Source organism: Pteropus medius, unplaced genomic scaffold (genome assembly GCF_902729225.1).
Source record: "Pteropus medius unplaced genomic scaffold, Ma_sr-lr_union100, whole genome shotgun sequence".
Classification (NCBI taxonomy): domain Eukaryota; kingdom Metazoa; phylum Chordata; class Mammalia; order Chiroptera; family Pteropodidae; genus Pteropus; species Pteropus medius.
In genome coordinates, this window is record NW_024348304.1 from 5,180,410 (window position 1) to 5,203,930 (window position 23,521).

The 23,521-nt window shown below is 33.8% G+C and overlaps 1 protein-coding gene across 6 annotated transcripts in view; it reads left to right on the plus strand.

Annotated features, from left to right (window-relative positions):
• Window positions 1-23,521, plus strand: part of LARP1B (La ribonucleoprotein 1B) — a 78,856-nt gene that overhangs the window by 37,755 nt on the left and 17,580 nt on the right. For 4 of the 6 annotated variants that reach the window (XR_005656548.1, XM_039879601.1, XM_039879598.1 and 1 more), the window contains exon 12: window positions 17,112-17,235. The exons of the other annotated variants lie outside the window; for them this stretch is intronic. Coding sequence is in view for 3 of the 4 variants with exons in the window: in XM_039879601.1 (XP_039735535.1) it covers window positions 17,112-17,235 (124 nt within the window). In the remaining variant the exon portion in view is untranslated. The remainder of the gene's footprint in view (window positions 1-17,111; window positions 17,236-23,521) is intronic. 6 annotated transcript variants of the gene reach the window in all.

The following is a 23,521-nucleotide window of genomic DNA, read 5'->3' on the forward strand; positions in this document are numbered from 1 at the left end:
TGGTGGATACACATCATTATTCACATATCCAAACGCATGGGATGTACAACACCAAGAGTGAAACCTATGTAAAATACAGACTTTGGGTAATTTTTAGAGCAGTGAAAATATTCTGTATGATACTATAATAATGGATACATGTCATTGGACATTTGTCCAAACCTATAGAATGTACAACACCAAGAGTGAACCCTAATGTATACTGTGGACTTTGGGTGATTATGATGTGTCAGTGTAGGCTCACTGATTGTAAGAAAAGTAAAACTTGATCCAAGATGTTGAGATTGGGGAAGCTGTGGGGGGACGGTGTATAGGATAATATGGGAGCTGAATTTGGCTGTAAATACGTTAAAAGTAATATATTTAAGACAACAGGTTAGGAGAAATATTTGCAAATTATATATTTAATGAGACTGGTATTTATAATATATAAAGCACTCTTATTTAATAATAAAAAAGATAAATAACTCAATGAAAAATCAAAATCACAATAAGATACCACTTTTATGACTATGTGCAATTGAAAATCTGTGTATGAGTTAACTATAGTTGTCCCTCACTGTCTGCAGGGGATTGGTTCCAGGACCCGCAGATTCCCAAAATCACAGATGCTCGAGTTCCAAATGTAAATCGAAATTACAATGAAATACATTGTATCTCATTAGGAAGACTACTTTCAAAATAAAAAGCAAAATCCAGAAAATAACAGTTGTTGGAGAGGATGTGGAGAAATTGGTACTGTTGAACATAGTGTTGGTGGCAACAGAAAATGATATAGCTACTATGGAAAACAATGAGCATTTCTCAAAAAACTAAAGAGATATTTACACATCAGTGTTTATAGCAGCAGTATTCATGATAGCCAGAAAAGTGGAAACAGCCCAGATGTTCATCAGATGAATGGATAAACAAAACATGTTGTATACATCCAATGAGATATTATTCAACCTTAGGAAGAAAATCTGTCACATGCCACAACATCGGTGGTCTTTGAGGACATGTTAAATGAAATAAGGAAGTAACATATGGTATGATTCCACCTATATGAGGTACTAAAGTAGTCAAGTTCATAGACACAAAGTAGAGTGGTGGTTGATGGTGGGAAGAGGAAATGGCTGCTGTTTAATGGGTATAGAGTTTGTTTTTCTGAATAAAAAATTTTGGGATATCTATTACACAATAAATATATTCAGCGTTATAGAACTGTACACTTAAAGATGGTTAAGATGGCGAATTTTGTTATGCAATTTTTTTTCCCAATTAGAAGTAAAAATTATACAAGACTGAGCTATTTACCAAATAAAGTAACCAAAAAAAGTTGTTGTGTGTATATTAATATCAGAGAGACTTACAAAGTGACTTAAACACAAAAAAGCGTTCCTAGTGTTAAAAATTGTCCTTTTGTAATTGAGTAAAGAACTCCATCAAAAAGTATACCTTAAAATTTGATGTACTTAATATCAAATGTTCAAATATATGAAACAAAAATTGATAGAACAAATCTAATTGTAATTGGTGACTTAATTTACTCCCTAAGTAAACAATAAAAAATTAGAATAATTTGAGATACAGCTTGGTACCTAACAACTACAGATTGCATATTCTTTTTGAGCATATCTATAGTACTTTTACCTACAGTGGTTTATAAAGCAAATTTTAAAGCACTGATATTACATAAAACACATTAGTAGAATTAGTGTTTAATAAAAGTTAAAAAGCAGAATACTAAAACCTAGTATGTTTTGAGACATATTTTAAATAACTCATTAAAGTAGAAGTCATAGTCTTAATGGGAATTAGAAAATCTAATAACTGAATTGAAAAGGTGTACTTAAAAAAGATAGGCATAAATGCAAATCTGTTAGGAAAAATGCTTGAATTTAAGGTCTATCCCCAATATTACTTTTGCTGTTTAAAAATTCTCCCCCCAAATATCAAAAGCTTAAAGTAAAAATTTCTCACGTTGCTTGACAGTGGTTGTGAGTTGGCTGTTGTAGCACTCTGTATGTGTGTTCCTGCTCTAAGTTTCTTCCCATTTTGCGATTCATGCTGAAGGAGCAGCCCCTATGCAGCATTGGTTCATTCATTCACATAGCAGGGGGAATAAACAAGACAGAACTGAAGTGTACAGTTGTATTCAAAGGTGATGTTTATGTACATTTGCTCACATTCCATTGGCTAAAGCAAATCACATGGCTGTGCCTGTTGGCTGGGGATGTATATCCTCAAAAGGCATGAAAGGTAATTTACAGTGTGTGGATATGCATAGTCCTATAACATAGGGAATTCAGGCTGTAAATAATAATAGAACCTGCTGTAGCTTTCAAGAACTACAAGTTAGAAATGTCTCAAGAAGTTATAAAAAGAATTAGCAAAATAAACCCATAAAATATGACAGGAAATAATAAATAGTATAATTAACTAGATCTAATAGAGAATCCTTTCTACCAATTCTTAATTCTTTTTTTCCGTCTTTAATGAAATATAATAGACAACTAGTTGCCTGCATTTACAGTGTACAATTCAATGTTTTTTTTTTCATTTCAATTATAGTGCTATTAACGCTTTGAAAATAATAAAACAGGACAAAAAGAGAAAGTATACATAATACACCTGCAATGAAAATGGGATGTAATTACTGATCATGAAGACATTTTAAAAGATATTTTAGCCCAATAATTTGAACATTTCCATGGGAAAATTTTTTAGAAAAATATATATTACACATATTTTTATATATGGAAAAGAAAATAAGTTACTCAACCATTTTTTAAAATATTCAAAATTGAAGATAACTGGCTTTATTAGCAAATTCTTCTAAAATTGAAATAATTCCAGCCATGCCCAACTATTTTCAGTCAATAGAGCTAATAGTAAGGATTCATTTGTTGAATGAGTGGGTAAAAAAAAGGGACTACTTCACTAATTTTATGAGAAGAGCATAACAATATTGATAAGGGAATGAGGAATTCACAAGAGTATAAATGAGAAGCATTACAGGAAATCTTGGTATAAATATTCTGAAACAATCTTTTAGCACACCAGATCAGTACTGTTTTTTTTTATTTCAGTAATCAAGTTGATTCCACATTAGAAAAAATCAGTCAATACAATTCTCATGAACAGATAGATTGAAGAAAAGATTGCGATCGCTTTAATAAATACAGAAAGTGCATTCGATAAAGTCAACATGCATAAATGAGATCTTTTTTAGCAACAAGAATAAAAGAATAGCTTCATAAAGGGTTTCTGCAAAACCCCGTATAAAACAAACAGGTCTTTCTGAGTGGCGAAATGTTGAAACTAATCTCTTCTAATCAGAATAAGATAATGCTCACTGTCAAATCTATCAAACGTGTTGGGTATTATCGACCTGCAAGGCAAACAAAAGGATAAGGGCTAGAAAGGAATATGGGTGAGTGATTAGAACTGGTAAGTGCTTAACGAGTGTTTTAGTTAATTGTTTTTTTTTTAATCCAGAGAATTTCTACACAACAGCAGTTGGAATATTAACTTTTAAGATTTCATTTTCTTAAAAATCTATATTTTATATGGCTGCCAAAAGAAATTACAAATCTGGCAGCTTCGAACAACATGAATTTATTATCTTGTAGATCAGAAGTCCAGAGAAACTCAGCTGGTTTTTCTAATCCAGGCCCTCCTGCCTGGGCTCTTATTTGTATGTTTTATGTGCAAATCACAAATTCATTCAGATTGTTTGTAGAATTCAGATCTTTGTAGCTTTGGGTAGAGTTGAGGTCCCTCATTTCCTTTTTGGCTGTCTGTAGCCTCTTAACTCTTTTAGGCCACCTACACTCTTGGTCAAATTACAGCCTTTAGATCATCAGCAACTGGTAGAAGAGCCTACTTTGCGTCTCTCTGACATTTGCTTCTGCTGTGGTTGGAGAAAGTTGCCTACATAATCTACGGTAAGATCCCTATCTAAAGGTCACTTATTAGAAATCTTAAATCTGCAAATCCCTTTGTGGCATGTATTTTGCATAATCACAAATTGCAGGGATTAGGATCTGAACATCTTTGAGGGGCCCTTCTGCCTACCACAGAATAGACCTTTCAAAGGGTACAGCAGACTTTTAAGGAATGTGTTATAGTAACTGAGGTGTTCATGAAGACATAAATAGGGGGAGGAATACCAGAATTCATGTTTGAAAGCTCTGTTGTGGTTAAGGGTAATTTTCTCCAAAGAGATTCAAAAGTCAATTAAAACCAATACATATTTCAACAGATTCTTTCTAGGAATTTAATAGGCTGATTTCTAAAATATATGTGGAAATGTAAGAGATAAGAAACTAAAGGCACAGCAGCTTTTTTTTAGTAGATGGAAGCTATAAGATAAACCATAGAAATGGAATAAATCCATAGACAGTTGTATGCATATATGCATGCTTGGTAAATGACAGATGTGGTTACCGATCAAAGAGAAGATCTGAATTTTAATATATGGTACTTGAAAAATTGTGTGGCGAAAAAAATGAAATTATAGACTTCTGCTTTATAGTGTCATTCCAATCTATTCCAGTGGAGGACAAAAGCATAAAGCTATTAAGAAATAACAACCTTGGAGTTCTTTCTAAACAGATCTTGTCTCTGATCCTAAGGTAACAGGAATGTATATGGCGATCAGTATTTAATAATATTTTTCCTGTGGTAAATTTCAAAGCATGGAACAACACAAAGTGGAACATCACGTTCCACCCAAAAATGTTGCGTTTCTCTCTGTATCTTGCCATTCTTGTCGCTGTGTGAGCTGCAAACTGCAGTGACCAGTTGAACTCTGCTTCCCTGATCTTGGTGGTATGCTCTTGAGGAAATGACTTCCAGACAGGCAAAAAGGATGTGGCATCACTAGAGCACGGACGACCTCGAAGACATTGCTACCCTGGCTTGCGATGCTTTTCCAGCATCCTTTCAGTCAATGTCAGTTTACATGACTGATCATGTGCTCAGGACTGTCCTTTTGGAACAGGATGTAAGAGTTCAGCACTGTAATGTTTAGAGGGTGACAAAAGAATTTCTTACACCAAAGTTTGCGCCTTTTGCGCTCAGTCGGATGAGGAGTATGTGATCAGCTGAGTCCACTGCTCCATATTCTCCTCATAGTCCACAACGACACATGACTTCTTCGTTTTCTTCCCATTTCTGTTGTCTCCTTTAATCACAGTATCATTGTGGAATGTTGACAACATTGTCACCTCCTCCTTGTGACACCATTTCAGTGCCATAGGTTCACCACAGAATCTGGCTGCAGTCATTCCCATTGCAATCCTTCCTTTTTTCTCAGATCATTTGGCATCTGTTTTCTGTTCAAACAAGCTGTCCCGACTGCATCAGTCCTGTGTTGATATAATTCTCTGACAACAATGGGAGTTGTATGGTAAACTTTGGGGGTAAGGTCAGGACTGTAATCCATGAGTTAACTTGGGGTAAACACTGCAGCTATAAGTGCTGCCAGCGAGTTTTCTTGGGGCAAATGGGAAATGGGAAAAAGATCTTCATGATCTTAGAGTAGGGAAAGGTTTCCTAAGTGGAGATAAAAAGCAAAATCTTTAAGGACAAGATCAAAATATTTGCCATAAAGGTTTTTCATTAAATATCAAAAAGAGTACATAGGTAGCCTACAAGGTGATAAAAAGGTGGTTCCATTCTTGGTTTGATATGTATTATAAAACTAATGTGTAGAGAAGTACAAATCAATACCAGATTCAGTAAAAAAATAGATAAAACAATGAACAAGCATTTCACAAAAGCAGAAATCCAAGTGATTGAAATCGTGAAAAGGTTTCAACCTTATTCAAGGAGATACAAATTAAAGTTTCAATGAAGTGTTTCATGAAACCCACATTAGCAAAGTTAAAACATCAGACAGACGTGTATGGGAGTGTTTGGAAGGAGAACTCCATTAATCCATGTGAGAACAAAAATTGTGAAACCATGCCTTGTGCTCACCACCTCAGGAATATGCTCTTGAGTTGCATTGTTCAAATATGGTAGCTGTTAACCACGTGTGGTTATCAAATCCTCAAAATGTGGCTAGTCTAAAATGAGATGTGCTCTAATGTACAATATTGGATTTTTAAGACTTAGAAAAAAGAATGTAAAATATTTCAATGATTTTTATCATTATTGCATATTGAAGTATTCGGTTAAAGTAAAAATATTTTTTTACCTTTTTTAGTGTAGCTACTAGAAATTTTTCAGTTACTTGCGTTTCATTATGCCTATTGGACTGTACTGCCCTCGAAGTACTTAGAAGTGTTCATCAGGAATAATATATGACAGTATAGCAGGCTTGTTCATTATATTTACAAATTGGAAATAATCAAAATGTCCATCAGCCATTGCCTGATATGTTGTGGTTTCAAAATGTCCATCAGCCATTGACTGATATGTTGTGGTTTCAAAATGTCCACCAGCCATTGACTGGTATGTTGTGGTATAGTAAAGTGATGCTATATTACAGTGAAAATGAAGGACAACTATACACATCTTTATCAATGAATCTAGAAAACAATGCTGAGTGCAATAACTTAAGGTTACCAAAGTTTGATTCCATAAAGCTCAATAACAGGTCAAGTCAAACATGTATTTTTTCAGAAGCATATACATACATAGAAGGTAATGTAAAGACAAGTCAGGACTAATTATCACATGAGTTAGGTTTGGGATAGTTTTTTGAGGGCGGGAGTAGGATACACAGGGATTCTAATACGAACAGTTTCTAATAGTCGTTGCACACGTATGTTTAATTCATTCTTCTTTACGGCCGATTGCATAATGATGCTAAAAACAGTCTAGCTTGAACGGGGATGTGTGAGGGAAGAGGGAAGCCAAAGCTGGCTGACTTATCAGAGCTGCAGCATTGTTGCTCTTTGGGCTAAAGTCATGGAAAGTTGAGCCTGTCTTTGGTTTTTGTTTTTTGGGTTTTTTTGCATCCAAGTATTTGTCTTCTTGTGCAGTGGTCTCTTTGGGATGGTGATGTCAGCTTGTAGCGTTGAAGGCTTTATTAACAAAAGACATAAAGGTAGGACTTCCATCCCAGAGTGGTGGGCCCCAGTCTGCTACTCATACTGTGAGCTAGCTTCTGGGCTCGTGAGGCTCAGGAATTGCCCAGGCTGTCTCTCCTGCTATCTCTCCCTAAGTAGAGATTTTAGTTTGAATCTGCAGGACAAGGGAGAGAAACCATTTCCTCAGCTGACTTGGGACCTCATGTTGCCCATGAGAAAAAAAGTAATCTGAGAAAGTCAGAGTAAGGTATTAGGAGGAAGAATTAAGAGTTTTGAAATACACAACACAAAACAACCAGTTCCTCAGTCATTGTATCGTCTGATATGTCCAAGTTGCTCGTGTGGAAACCCAAATATGCTCATACTTTTGTTTTCAGCATTTCAGGGAAAACCTTCACATTGGAAGCTTCCGAATCATCACATTGGTCAGTCAGTCAATCTCATCTTTAGGTTCACAGCATTTGCGATTGTGCATATGCACCCTTCGTCCAGTACTTTTTGGAGTATTATGTGAAGTTATCTCCTGTGGTCTAAGTGTCAATTCTCAGAGTTCTTGGATTTACTGTTTTTTGTTGTATTAGAAAACATTTCCAATTGCTAGATCATCCAAACCATCTGCAGGCACATTGTTGAGAAGCTACACTGCAGATGGGTTCTCTTTCCTGCTTTGACCCAGATGATGATCTGAAATTTGTGGAGCCTGGACCCTTGGGAGACCTGTTGCTGTTATTCACTCTGATTTTTTTGACTACTTCACTGTGTCCTGCTGCAGTCCCCTTACAAATGCAGCCAGGCCTTTATCTGTAATTGTTGCAGATGGTCAGAAGAGCTTTATTTTTGTGAAGTCTTTGGTATATAGCTGGAAATGGTATACAGATTTACCAGGAGATGCTACATCATCACCTGGCAGTCAGAGACACTAGCATCATACTGACTTGGCAAGAGGAAAGTACCCTAAATTTTCCCTTATTGCCACCACTTGAGCTGTTGCTCTTCTCATTGGAGAAGAACACCAAACTGAGAACCTCTCCAGCAAAGCTGGGGCCTGTTCCTGACCAGGAGTCAACTTATGTGCAAGTTCCACTAAGTGCAATTCTGGACCAAAAACTAACCTCTGAACCTCAGATGGGGATCATTCTCGTCTTCTCTACCTCATAGAGTAAAGATGTTTGAAAACTAAAATACTGTGCAAGTGCGAGAAGGAACAAAAGGGTTACTTGTAGGCATTGGATAATTAGGTCTGATTAAGTTTTAATGTTTTTACTCTTGTGACCTCTTTGAGCTAATCAAATATTTTATAATATTGTTTTATTTCCTCCTTTGGCTTCTTATTTATGCTCATGTAAACATTTTTTTAAGTGGTTACTCTACAGCTAATAATATGCTCCTTAACATTTCAAAATCTATGCAGAGCCATTATGGTACTACGCATCACTTTTCATGTCTCACTTGGCATTTAATACTTTTTGGTTTACAAATACATAATTTGCAATTAGAAAAATATAATTCCACTACTTTTGTGCTATTGTCCTCTGCTGTTGTTATCATGTCCTTTCACATATATTATAAATGCTATCTGAAAATGTTATTTTGCTTTAAACTAACAGTTGTCTTCTAAGTAAATTGTGAAAAGAAAAAAGCAGTCTTTTATATTTACCCTTTTTATTTCTGTTCTGTAAGTGTCTGACATAATTTTCCTCTCAGCCTGTAGAGCATTGTTTCGCATTTCTTGTACTGCAGGTCTGCTGACAGCAAGTCATCTCAGCTTTGGTTTTCCTGCTAATGTCTTTATTTCACTTTAATTTTTGAATGGTATCTTCACTGTATAGAATCTGGATTTTCATTTTTTCCTTTTGGCATCTTAAAGATGATATTCTATCGTCTTCTGGCCTTTACTTTTCTAATGAGAAGTCAAACATTATTTGTATTGTTGTTCCCTTGTATGTAATAAGTCTTTATCCCCACTCTGGTTGCTTTCGAGTTTTCTACTACACCCTTGATTTTCAGCAGTTTAACTACGATGTGCCTCAATTTCTTTTAATTTATTTTTTTTAGAGTTGGCTATAATTCCTGGACCAATAGTTTGATGTTTTTCTTCAAAATTGGGAAAATTTCAGCTATTATTTCTTCCTGTTATTTCTTACTCATTTTTTTAATTTTTAGAATTTAGTTGCACCATTTGATAGTTTCACAGACTCCTGAGGTTTTTTTTCTGTTTTCTTTCCTTCTCTCCGTTTTATAGGTTATATTATGTCTACAGATCTATCTTCAATTTTACTAACTTTTGTCTACAATCTCCACTCTTTTTAGTTCTACAATTTCAGGATTATTTGTAGATTACTTTTTTCTGCTGAGATTCCCTATCCATTTATTAAGGCCATATTTTTCTTTAGGTTCATCAAACATAAACATATAACAGTTGTTTTAAAGTCCCTGTGTTAAAATTCGTCATTTGAGACATCTAGAAGACAGTTTCTATTGACTGCCTTTTTTCTTGACTACGAGTTATATTTTTCTGCTTCTTTTCACATCTAATATCTATTTTTTTTTTTTACCAGGCATTGTACCTATTATACTGTAGAGATTATAGATTATGTCATTTTCTTCTGAGGAATGTCTTTCTTTTTCTTTCTTTTTTATTTATTGGCTGTACAATTTGGAATTGTGTGGGCTTGGTTTTACTCTTTGGTCAGATCTGTAGAAAGCCTCTCTAACTTGACAGAACTTAACTTTCAAACTCTGTCTCTTTCAGCATCCTGTCAGGTTTTGTGTTAGGCTCTGCTAGGGAATCTAAAGTGGGTCTTACTAGAGGGCGAGGGCTTTATTCTATAGCATGGCCTAATTTTTAAAGTATATCAGGGTGTTAATGAGTGGTTAAAAAGGGGTTTGTATTCTCTTCTGGGTCTGTATGTTCACTGTCTCCCAACACTGTTGGACTTTTAGTTTATTTCTTCAGCAGCCACTTTTGGGTATGTCTCAGGAAGTTTTGTCCTCCATGTATGTAGCTTAGCCTTCAGCCAAGGACTCGCAGTACTGTACTCCACAGATTAAATTTTTACAGTTATTTAAAACAGTTAAATAAATTTGACCATTTATGCATCCTAGGAAATCAGTTCCATTTCTACATGTGTGTTTAAACACATATACAATTTAATTTATCACTAACAGTGGCATGTGAGGTCCTGTTGCACCATTCTCTACGAAGGTTTAATATTGTCAGACTTTTTTAATTTTATGATGGAACAGTTAGGAAATGATCCTCACTAAAGTCAATATAATGATATTTCTGGAGAGAAGGAGTAGGGTGTGACTGAACAGTGGCAAGCAAGGGGCTTCTAAGGTATGTGCAGTGTTCTAGTAACCCGGATGGAGGTAACAAGTGGTGTTCACTGTGTTAATTTTCAGATTAGACACATATATTTTATACAAGATATTTCACAATATATCAAAATTATTTAAAAATAGCTGGTTGAAAGAAGAGATTTGAGAGTTTCAGTTTGGCGTAATCAAGGGAGGCATCCTAGAGAAGTGCTGTGCTTGAACTAGACCCCAAATTATGAATATGCTCTGTTACAGATAACAAAATATTCACTCGAGGATCCGCTCAGTACTCCTGACCAAAAAAATGACACAAAAAAATAACTTCCATTGGAACACATTCTTTTTGACTTCAGTTTCTATCCTGTTCATTCATTCATTCAACCGATATTTGAATACCTATGGAGTGCCAAACATAGTGATAGGCACTTGTGTACAGTTTGAGGAAAATAAAAACTTTGCGCTTTTATGGAGTTTAGAAGGCCAAGATCTTTTATGTTCCCCCTAGCTGTTGAGCTGGGACTAGGAACCTCTTTTGTATATACGGTTTAAAGAATGTGCTATAGTCAGCCCTAAACAGCTGACTCCTTTCTCATCCTTTTCTTGGGAATCTGCCTGATTTTTTTGCTTAGGTTTGTATGACAGTGTTTTTCCCTTTACCACTGCTAAGACAATGTTTGGAAAAATTTGCCCCATTATAACTTCTCTTAAAATTTCTACTCCTTGATGCATGTGAGACATTTGCCTTGTTTTGAGGGGATATATTTGGAAACATGTATAAAATCAAAATAGGGAGTAGACGGTCCAGCTAGGAAAGTTAGCCAGTTGGTGTGATTTTTGAAGGGGGAAAATAGAGAAAAGAGAAGTAAGAATAGAAGGTAGCTGTGAGTGAGTGGGTTATCTCTTAAACGTTAAAGACTTGTGATTAAGAATAGTGGCTGATGAAAATCTTGTGTTTCACAGAAAGTGGATTGACAACTGACCAAGAATTTAATATTAAAGCTACTTATAAGTTAATAAATGAACCAATCAATTTCTAAAGTTAGTATTACAAAGTTAGTATTAAAGTTAGTATTATAAGTTAGTATTAAAGTTAGTATTACAAAGTTAGTATTAAAGTTAGTATTACAAAGTTAGTATTAAAGTTAGTATTATAACTCCTTCAAAGTTAGTATTACAATTAGCTATTATAATGCAATTTATGTATTTTATAAATTTTAGCTTATTCCTTTATTGATAGAATTGTATAACACAGATGTACTTATTAATATCCTGATCAAGGTATACTTTATGAAAAATAAGACAGTTTGTAATTTTTTTATATTGTCTCTTGAGCAAAGAAAGTTGCTCAGCTTTGATCGATCTAATAAGACCTATTTATGTGAATTCTCTAATACTGTAGAGTTAAATATGATTTGGGAATTGATTCTAGAGCCCTTTTAAGTTGAAAATTCAATATGGCCAAAATATCTTAAAACTCCCCTTAAACCACCTGTAAAATACATGTATGGTTTTAAGCATAGCCACACATCTTTTATGCACATGTAAATTTATAGTGATGTAGCAGGATCACATTTATAAAATTTTCAAGTGTTTCACTGCTTGAAGCACTTGAGCAAATATTTGAAAATTCTAACTTTAGTGGCTCTTCCTGTTCACGATCGTCTTTCTCCTTAGAGTCTGATTTTTTAAAATCAGCTTTTAGTCAGTGTTTCTCTATGGTTTTCATCTTTAAAAAAATAAATAAATAAAACCCCTTAATTATAAAATTAGATCCTTAAAGATTTGGTGAAACTAGACTTGTTTCAACACTATTTTTCAATGGTCAGGCCATTATTAAAATATGTACATATGTTTGTTAGGTTTTTCTTTATGTGAGTTAACATTTTAGGGCTCAGTTTTGTCAGTGCATATGTTCTGAGTAGAATGGCAGTTGCATTGCTGACACATTTTTTAAGAGTTACTGTTATTGCTGAACAAGTATAATCAAATTACTGTAAGTTTAGTGTCACCACTATCGTACTCCACTGAAATAGAAGATGTTGAGTAGATGGGGTGGGATCAGCTTGTAAAGTGTCCTGAAAGCTATCTAGGCATTTAGAATATGGAGTAATTAATTGCTTTTGTTATAAAGAAAAATAGTATGACCAAAATATGGTTTAATAAGATTTAACATAACAGAAGCATTAGCCTAGGTCAGGGTAGGAAAGCGCAGAAGTTAACTCCTAATAACCCAAAGGTAAAATGAAATACTGAACCAAAGGGTTAGCATTTATTTCTTTCAACAAACATTTATTAACAATGGATTATGGACCACACTTTTGTGAGGATGAAAAAGTGCCAAAATTGGGAAGACATTTTAAAGGAACAATTCCTAGTACCGGTGTGACACAAATTTGTGAGAATGAAGAAATGCCAAAGTTTGGAAGAGATTTTAAAGGAACAATTCCTAGTATCATTGAGATAGAAATAGGAACATAAAGAAGTGTTGGGAGGGAATGATATTGAGGTCAGATTTGGAAATGTTAGGTTAATGGTATATCTATTCATGTAAAATGTCCTTTATCCTCTCTCTAAATACAGAAGAGTGGATTTTAAGAGATACAGAAATGGTGGAGTGTAGAGAGTTCATTTCAGAAGGAAGAGCTGAAAGAGAAAATGATCAACCTTTTAAGGTATGGAAGAACAGAAGAGAGGGAACAAAAGAGACAGGAATGTTCACTAGTGGTTATTAAGAGAAAAAATATTTGTAGTTATATAGTTTCACTTGAAGACAAGAAAATAAGTGATTTTTGAGATCATGATTCATAAAGGGGCATACTCTGTCTCAACTGTCTTTAATTTTTCTCGTTACTGGTTTGTTACTTTTTCTAAGGTCATACTTATCTTTAAAAAACCATATTTTCCTAACTGTTCACCCCGTTGTACCTCCCATTCAGACTGTATTGCATATTGGCATGGATAGGAGGGGAGGAAGCTGACACACCACAGGTTCTTTCAGGAAATTTAACCGAGAGGAAACCAATGCTGCTCCAACTACCTTTTCTATTCTTGCCAATATGAATTTCAGATAAATGTATACTTTTGAAAGATATTATTAAAGTGTATTAGTTTTCTGTATATACTATAAACATGTTTCCATGTCAGTGATAGAGATTCATATTTTATTCAAGGTAAAAAGGGACATTTTGTTCTCCATCCAGCATCTGGAGAATGCACATTCTTTTCAAGTATTCGTTGATCCTTACCTCATACCTTACAAAAAAACTCAGTTCTAGATGTATTGTAGTTCTAAATATGAAAGGCTAAATAATAAAACTTCTAGAAGATAAGGTACTATCTCCATGATCTTTGATTGGGGAAAGATTATTAAACAGGAAATAACACAATGAAGAAAGAAACTGATGGATAAAGTGTACTACATTAGAAAGAATTTCCTTTCACCAAAAGATACAATGAGAGATTGAAAAGGCCAGTTACAGAGTAGAATATCTTAAAGATCAATAAGAGAAAGACAACTCAATAGAAAAGTGAGTAATAGAATAGTCACCTCACAAATAAAAAAAACTTTCCAAATAAATATATTAAAGATTTTCAGCATTATTAGTAATCAGAGAGATCCAAATTAAAAACAATGATATAACACATATGCATACCTACAAGAGTGGCTGCATATCTTAAATTTTTGAATTTTTAAGATAATTACAGATTCATAGGAAGTTGGGAAAATAGTACAGAGAGGTCCAAGGTCACCCAAAGCTTATAACTTATTTAACTAAAGCAACGCATGGCATTAAAAACCAGGAAATTGACATTTCCCATCACAAATGTACACGTATAGTTCTATGTCATTTTATCACATCTGTAGATTCATGTAACTACCATCACAGTCAGGAAATGGGACTGTTTTATCACCACAAAGATCTTCCCTCCTGCTGTTAGATTCACACCCACCAGCCTCCCCTTCCTTATCTTTAACCTTTGGTAACCACTAATCTCTATAATTTTGTCATTTTCAGAATGTTATATTAATGGAATAATAGCATGAGAATTTTTTAATCATTTAAAATCATTTTAAAAATGCCCTTGAGGTCCATCCAAGTTGTGTTTATCCATAGTTTGGTCCTTTTCAGAATGGCCAAAATTTTAAAAACTGACAATATCAAGTGCTGATGACAATGTAGAGCAACAGGAACTTTATAGGTAATGGGAATGTAAGTCCGTACAACCATGAAAAACCATTTGGCATTTTCTACTGAAGCTGAAACATACCACCTGATTCGGCAATTCCACTCCTAGTACATAATAAAAATGTGTGTTTCTGTTCACCAAAAGAACTTTTTAAAAAACATATAGCAACATTATTTGTAATAGCTGTAATCTGGAAAGGAACTGAATGCTCATCAACAAGAATAGAATTTTAAAATTTGTGGTTCAATCACAGAGGCCCCAAACCCCCAGGCCGTGGACCAGTACTGGTCTGTGGCCTGTTAGGAGCCAGGCCACACAGCAGGAGGTGAGCAGCGGGCCAGCAAGTGGAATTTCATCTGTACTTGTGGTCGCTCCACAGTGCTAGCATCACTGCTTCAGCCCCGTAAGAGCACCAGTGCCTGGTGCCAAAAAGTTTGGGAACCGCTTATGCAATAGAATACCATAGAGCAGGAATGGGCAAACATTTTCTGTAAAGAGAGCTACATGGTAAATAGGTTTTGTTGGTCATACTACTATTGTCTGTGGCAACTGCTCCAGCCTGTAGCTGTAGCAGTTGAATAGCCATATGCAATATGTAGACAAATGCGTGTGGTAGTGTTCCAGTAAAAGTATTCACAAAAACAGACTTTGACCTTTGGGGGCTGTCGTTTGCTGACGTCTTCTATAGAGCTACAAATTATAGATGAATCTCATAAAGATAATTTTACATAAAAGAAGCCACTCATCATGATTCCATTTTTATAGACTTCAAAAACAGGCAAAATGAATCTATAGCATTGAAGTCAGAATATCACTTATATTTAGGGAGCGAGGGAGGGCAATGATTGGAAGGGGCATGAGGTATACTTCTAGGGTGCTGGTAATATCTTTACCTGAATGGTGGTTACACATGACTGTTCAATTTCGACTACTCATTGAAATGTATACTTAAGATTTATGTATGTCTCTAGTGTGTGTATGTATATGTATGTGTGATATATTTAAAAAATAGTTTTAAAAGTTGAAAACAAACATACCATTTGTGTTCCCATCAGGGTAAAACTGTGTTATTCATCTCTGGCATATGATAAACATACAATAAATGTTTATTGAAGTGGGAGTTGCTAATAGCAAACTCTGTAGCAAGATAAGGGACAGTGAGGAGTAATGACTGAATTAGCTTGAAGAGCTTATTGAAGACTTTTGGGAAAGCAATTTCGGTAAACGGGTAAGAGCTGAAGTAATCATTTAAGGCATTTTCATGAAAAGAAGATAGCTCCTAGTTTAAAGGCTAACAGGATCTAATAATGGTGTGAGCTGATAAGTAACTATGATTGAAGACTAAAGGAAAAGATTGATTAGCTATTAAGAGCAAGGTACTACTATTTTATTATGATATTTACTTCGGTTCACCTGATAACTACTTGTTATGTGTGTTTTGTTGTTGTTGTTTGTTTGTTTGTTGTTGTTTTTAACCTCTTTCAACTCTCTTTGGATGTAAGGCCATTCTCATTGAGTCTAGATGGGATATAGGGTCACTGAGGAAAACTTACAAGAAGTAGTAGAGTGCAAGCAGTCCCTCCTTCACTATTTTTTTTATCCCACAGCTTAGGCTGAGCATGGATGGTCTCCACAAACCCTGGCCAAATGGCCTTCCAGTAGAGAATGGCCTCCCCCTCTCTAATGCTCTATATGTATGTAGGTCAGAGCAGGGGACATCTCAGTGACCATGTAGCAGTGGCTAGAAAAGGGAAGCTTCAGGAGCCCCACAGGCAGAGATTCTTCCTTGGAGCTAACAACTCAGACCTACTGAGGCTCCTTGCTGCTAACCTTATAAAAGGGGTGTGGGATTGAACCTCCGGGGCCATCTAGATTTATCTTTTATCACCTTTCCCATTACTACAAAATAAAGTGGAAACTTATTGGCCTGGTATCAAAGGTCTAGTAGCTTTCTCCCACTTATCAGGTCTTTTTGCCATTGGTTCTACACGAATTTTCTCATTCACTGGACTATTTTCTAATAAATGATTGCTTATTCCAAGCTTCTCATCTTTGCTCACATTACCTAATTTAGAATGCTTTTCTCTTTTTCTAAATTCTCACTCTTCAAGAGCTGCTTTTGCCCCATCTCTTCTGTGATGCCTCCCTGATGACCTCAATTCTTACACTAAATGTCACTTTTCATATACTGCCTAAGACTAGTTTTTATGTGTACATGTCTTTTTTTCTATCTTAACTTATAAATTCCTTAAGGGTAGGGAACATAGGTTACTTAGTAACCTCCCTAAACCCTAGTGGGCTTGTGTGTAAATTCTCAGCAAATAATTGATTAGAATGTATGCATTTATATTTTAATTATAAAGTATCCATAGTATTTCAGGGTTCTTTATGCTTTTTTAGACTCTGAATATTGTTATTGAGTAGAATGCTAGATTCTTTATTAGAACATTTTTTTTTTTTATTCTGTTGCAATTAATCCCTGCTTTAAAAACTCATTTTTTGAGGTTGGTATCAATTATTGTCTGTTGGTTACTCTGTTAGCCAGTTTAGTAATTAGATTCCTCCATTCTACTTCAGCAAGAAGTTGAGAACTTTAAGAAGCTAAATCTCATTAGTAAAGAGCAGTTTGAAAACCTAACACCTGAACTTCCTTTTGAGCCAAACCAAGAAGTTCCTGTAGCACCTTCACAGTCCAGGCAAGGTATGTAAATCTGCTTTTGTGTAAGTGTCTGAATACTATTAAAGCAGTTCTAAATTGTTTTTAAAGTTTGCTCCTTTTTTTATTTGTGGAAAACATTTAGATATCTGGTAAAAGACTAGAATTTTAAAATTCAACTTTTATCTTTTGGTGAACTTCAGAATATTTTAGAGATTTTAAAATGTAGATTGTAAATTTGGTCAGACAGCCTCATAGTAGTAAATGGACAGAGTTTGAATCCTACCTTACTCTTGGCGAATAGACAAGGAATCATAAAGGTGACCTAGGAGTCATCTGTCGTAACACCAGATCATGCTCAAATCCAGATGCTTACTTAAAAGTAGGCAGAATCTGTTTGTTCTTTATGTGTTTCATTCGATGTGAGATTATGGGAATGTTTCTCTTCTCAAAATAAAGAAGAATTTTCATTGACTTGCTGATTTTTAAAATACACCACTAGCTCATTCTTTTAACGCCTTAGCTTTATATGAAAATATAAATACATTTGGGATAATCATAAAATAAACCTAACATTTGCAGGCAAGTGTAACTGATTTTGTTAAAGTCTTTTCTAAAGTCAGATTAAAGAAAAAGTTTTAATTTTGAAAACAAACATATACAAAAATTGAGTGAATTGTATAATGAAATCCCCATGTACCTATAACTTACCATATCATGGCCATTTTTTTCATCTCGACTTCGCTCATTCTCTTTACCTCCCACGTGATTCTTTTGAAGCACACATATTATTCATAATTTTCCATTCCTAAATATTCTGTATGTGTCTTTTAACACATAAGTATCATAGTACCATTATCACATCTAAAATTAACTGTAATTCCCTAATACAAATACTTAGTGTTCAAATTTCTTCATTCATCCTATAAAAAAAAAAAAAAATCAGGATCCATATAAGTTCCAGGCATTGAAATAGATTGGTTGTCTCTTTTAGTCTATAGTTTCATACTTATATTTTTCTTCCAATTTATTGTTGAAAAAACTGAATTTTTTATCCCGTAGAATTTCTCAGATTCTAGATTTTGCTGATTGCATCCTCATGGGTTCACTGAACCTATTTTCTGACCCTGGATTTGATACAGAGGCTTGATAAGATTGAGGCTCAAAATTTTGCAAGAATACGTCATATGTAGTATTGAATACTTCTACCAGGAGGCACATAATGCTTGTGTTTCTCTTTTTGTGATGTTAGTAGCTGTTGATAGTCTTTGCTTATAGCTTTTATTTCAAAAGGGACTGCAAAATGGTGATAATTCTGTTTTTATTATTGCTTTTTAATTTAGTAGATAGAATACTTCCATAAAGAGAACTTCCCTTATTTGACTATTTGTTTATCTTGAGACAGAGTTTTCACAGGAAAGGTAATGAAAGCTTGATTCTTTCCCTTTGCTTAGTAGTTTTTGAAGTAATGAGCTGGTTCCCTTACAACATTCATTGGTGATCAGTGAGGTTTAGGTTATTTTTTTGTTTTTATTTTTGTTTTTAAATTATCACTATGATCTCTTGAGAATCCTAATACAACCTTATATCCTTCGACACTGATAAATTTACTAGTAGTAGTTCCAGTAGCTTTTTTTATAAATTCTTTATTATTTTCTGCATAGACAATCATGTTGGCTATGAGTACATGAAGTCTGTCTCTTAACTTTTCTATCTATATTTCTTTCATATTTTTTCTTGACTTAATGCACTAGTTAGGACTTCCAACATGATATCAATAAGAGCAATAAGATGTGACATCCTTGCCTTGTTTCTGATTTTAGGGAGAAAGTATTCAGTCTTTCATCATTAAGTACAATATCCATTCTAGGGTCTCCATAGATGCCTTTATTAGATTGAGGATGTTGGTTTGTTTGTTTGGCCTTCTGAAATGATTATATAGCTTGTCTTAATTAGTTTATTGATATTATAAGTTATATTGATTTGTTTTCTGATGTTGAACTAGTGTAGGATTCCCAGGATAAACCTCCTTCTTATATATTATTGGATTCAGTTTACTGATTTTTAAAGATTTTTTCACTATATTCATTAGGAATATTGATTTGTATTTTTGGGGGGATTATGTTTGCTTTTGGTATCAGCGAAATGCAGGCCTCATAAATTGAGTCGGTAAATGTTTGCTTCTCTTCTATGTTTTCAAAAAGTTTATATATAATTATTATTTATTCCTTGTAGAATTGGTAGAATTCACCAATGAAGCCATTGGGGCCCAGAATTGTTCAAATGTTTTAAGCTATAACTAATTTAATAGATATAAGATTATTTATTTAGATCATTTATAATTTCTTGAATGAGCTTTTGTAGTTTGTATATAAAGAATTTGTCCATTTTGTGGAAGTCGTTTGTAATATTCTCTTTTTGTTCTTTTGATGTTTGTAGGATATAAAGGAATTTCTCTTCTTTCATTCCTGATATTTGTATTCTGTGTCTTTTTTTTTTTATCTAGCTAGAGACCCATTAGTTTTTTTATCTAGCTAGAGACCCATTAATTTTATATATGTTTTTAAAAGAAGCTTTTATTTTTATTGATTTAAACTTTATTTCTGCCCGTTGTATTATTTTTCTGCTCTTATTCCTTTCTTTCTACATGGTTTGCGTTTATTTTGCTATGCCTTTTCAAGTTTCATAATGTAGAAGCTTAGATAATTGATTTAAGAATTTTCTTCTTTTCTATTATAAGCATCTAGTACTGTAGATTTTAAGTACTATTTTAGATGCGTCTCACAAATTTTGATATGTTTTCACTTTCATTCAATTCCAAGTATTTTCTAATTTGTTTTGTATTTTTCTTTGACCTATCAGTTATTTAGAAGTGTTTTCTTCTTATTTGGATATTTTCCTGATATTTTTAAGAGGGAAATAAGACTTTTTCCTCTAATATAGGTATTTAATATATATTTTCCTCTAAGCACTGCGTTCCGCAATTTCGATATGTTGTATTTTAAATATGCTCTCATTTCTCTTGAAACTTCTCTTTGGGCTATGAATTGTTTAGAAATGTATGATTTAATTTTCAAACGATTGGAAATTTTCTTTCTGTTATCAATCTCACATTAATATATAATTTAATTCCATTATTATCGTAGAATATACTGTGTCTTTCAATTCTTTAAATTTATTTTATTAATCAGAATATGGTCTATCTTGGTGAATGTTTCTTGTGCATTTAACAAGAATATTCTGCTGTTCTTGTGCTTGAGACTTATTAAGTTTTCGATCTATGTGTTTATGTTATTTTTCATCAAATTTGGAAATTTCTCAGCTATTATTTTAAATTAACATTTAATACTTTTTGTTTGTACTTTTTTCTCTTTCCTCCTTTAAGATTTTAATTACATGCATATTAGGCTACTTGAAATTGTCCCATAGTTCACCTAATACTTTTTTTTTATCTTTCTTTTTCTGTTTTGGGTAATTTCTACTCCTGTCTTTGAGTTCATTAGTCTTTTTTCCAGCAGGGTCTAATCAGTTTTTCAGTGTATCCGATGTGTTTTTATTTCAGCTGTTGTATTTTTCTTCTCTAGAAGTTTGAATGGGTTCTTTTATTTATTGTCTATCTCTTTTTGATATGTTCATATTTTCTTCTACCTTACTGAATACATGAAATATAGTTGTAATGTCTATTCTTTCCTCCCTCCTCCCTCCTCCTCCCTCCCTCCTTCTTCCTTCCTTCCTTCCCTTCCTTCCTTCCTTCCTTCCTTTCTTCCTTCCATTTGCAGTCGAAGTGTAAATTCAGTATTTGGATCCATAACTGTCTAACCATTCCTGGTCCATGGTTGGCAAATTATGACCCACAGGCCAAAACTGGCACTTCATGGTCTAATCTGTCAACACCCTTCTTTTACACATGGTCTATGGCTGTGCTACAGTGGCAGTTTCAACCTAGATTATATGACCTGAAAAGCCAAAAAATGTTAATATCTGGCATTTACAGAAAAAAATTGCTGACTCTTGCTTCAGTGGCATTTTATTTATTAAAAAAAATAAGTACCAGTTCTCATGTAGCAGTATCTATTATCAGCCTTCATTCACTGAACACCAACAAAATAATATTAGTAGTTGTTGTTTTTGTTTGTTTGTTTGTTTGTTTGTAGAGGCAGTTCCTGTCTATAAAGACAGTGAGGACTATGAACAAGGTTCATTGGTCCAGGTATAAACAGCTATGAGATGATTTGATTTGATAGCAATAAAATTTGGAAAATCTTAAGTAGTAAAATAGCACACTCCTTAGTCCAGTGGTGCTTAAACTGTTGTAAGTATCAGATTCACCCAGAAAGCTTGTTAGAACAAGTCAAGCCAACTGTACCCAGTGTTTCTGGTTTAGTTAGGTGGGGTGAGACCTAAGAATATACATTTCTAACAGATTCCCAGGTCATGCCGACGTCACTGGTTGGGAATACTTTGAAAATCAGTGCTTTATCCAAGTCTTCTGAAATATCATAAGCTTTTAACAGAAACTGTATGCCAAACAATCACAATTGAGGTTCCCTGAAGTGCAGATGGCCTAGTATTTGTTTTTTGTGTTTTATAGCTTTTTTGAGGTGTAATTTACATATCATAAAATCAACCCATGTTAAGTGTACAATTTGATGAGTTTCAGTAAATTTATGTAGTTATATACATGAGCACCACAATTCAGTTTCAGAACAATTCCATCATGCTAAACAAATCCCTTGTGAACAGGTGCAGTCAGTCAACACTAAACTTCAGTCTGAAATAACCAGTGATATGCTTTCTATCTGGGTTGTTTTTTGTTTGTTTGTTTGTTTTGTTTTTTTTGTGCTTTTTAGAAATTTCATATAAATGGAATCATGTGCCTGGCTTCTTTCAGTTAACATAATGTTTTTGAGGTTAATTCATGTTGTGGCTTATATCAGTACTTTGCTCCTTTTTATTGCTAAGTAGTATTCTATAATGTGGACATACTACATTTTGTTTTTTCATTCAATAGTCGTTGAATATTTGGATTTTTTCCAGTTTTGTCTGTTATGAAAAATGTGATTTTGAACATTTGTGTAAAGAGATGGCCCGTGATTTTGATTTAACAGAAGTTATAATATCTAGATGATATTCATATATCTTCTCAGACTTGTAATTGATAAAAAACAATTATTATATTCTTGTCCCATAATTACTATATTACTAGTAATACAATTTTATCTACTATAAACATTTTATATACTTGCTATTGTATTGACTCAATAATTTTATGTCAAAATTTTATTAATAGGTCTATGATATCCTATAAAATTTTTGTAAAATATTTCTTTTGCGACAACTAAAGTACTGTATAGATCTTAGTCTTCACAAAATTGAATATCTGCTCTTACTAATGAGTAAAATTCGCATTAGTTAAACCTGGAATAAAACAAATGTAAAACTAAAATAAAACTTTTTAATAGGAAAATGTTTACATATATAAATAAAAGCAAGGAGAACTATTCAGTAAACTCCCATGTACCTAACTCACTTAATTTCAACAATTGTTAATAGTTTGCTATTTTTGTTTTCAACTGTACCTTGTTTCCCATGTTTCTGGCATTTCATATTGAATCTCAAACATCATTTTTTCTGTACATATTCATTGTATATTTCAAACATAAATTTTAATGATACTGTTATTTCACATAAAATTAGCATTGATTCCTTAATACTACCCAGTTTATGTTTGGTTATCCTTGATTGTATGAAATATATCTTTTTCAAATTGGTTATTTGAATCAGAACCAAACAAGGTGCACCCATGCATTCACTCGATAAGACCATTAAGCTACTCTTAATCTATATCGTTCTTCTTTTGTTTTTCCATGGCAATGATTTCTCAAAGAAACTGGTTTATTTGTCATAGAATTTCTTATGATTTACTTGATTGTACCGTCTTATCCTTTAGCATGTTAATTTATCTCCTCTTTTTCTTGTAAACTGGTATGTCGATATGTAAGATTTAGTATTTCAAGGTTTTTATTTTTCTGGTGGCAAGACTGTTTCTTAGGAGTCGTTTCGTTTCTGTTGCATCATATAATGTCTCGCTCTTACTGATGCTGCGATTGATCATTATGTTTAGATGTTATCAGCCTGATTCATTCATCATAAAGTTTCTTTTCAACTTCTTTTAAAAAGGACTTTTTTTAGATCAGTTTTAGGTTCACAGAAATATGATAAGAAAGGTACAAAGATTTCCCATGTTCTCCAGACCTCCCACTCGCATAGCTATCACCCACCTGGAGAAGGGTGCTACTTCCCCGTAGCAACATCCATGTCAGAGTTGTAC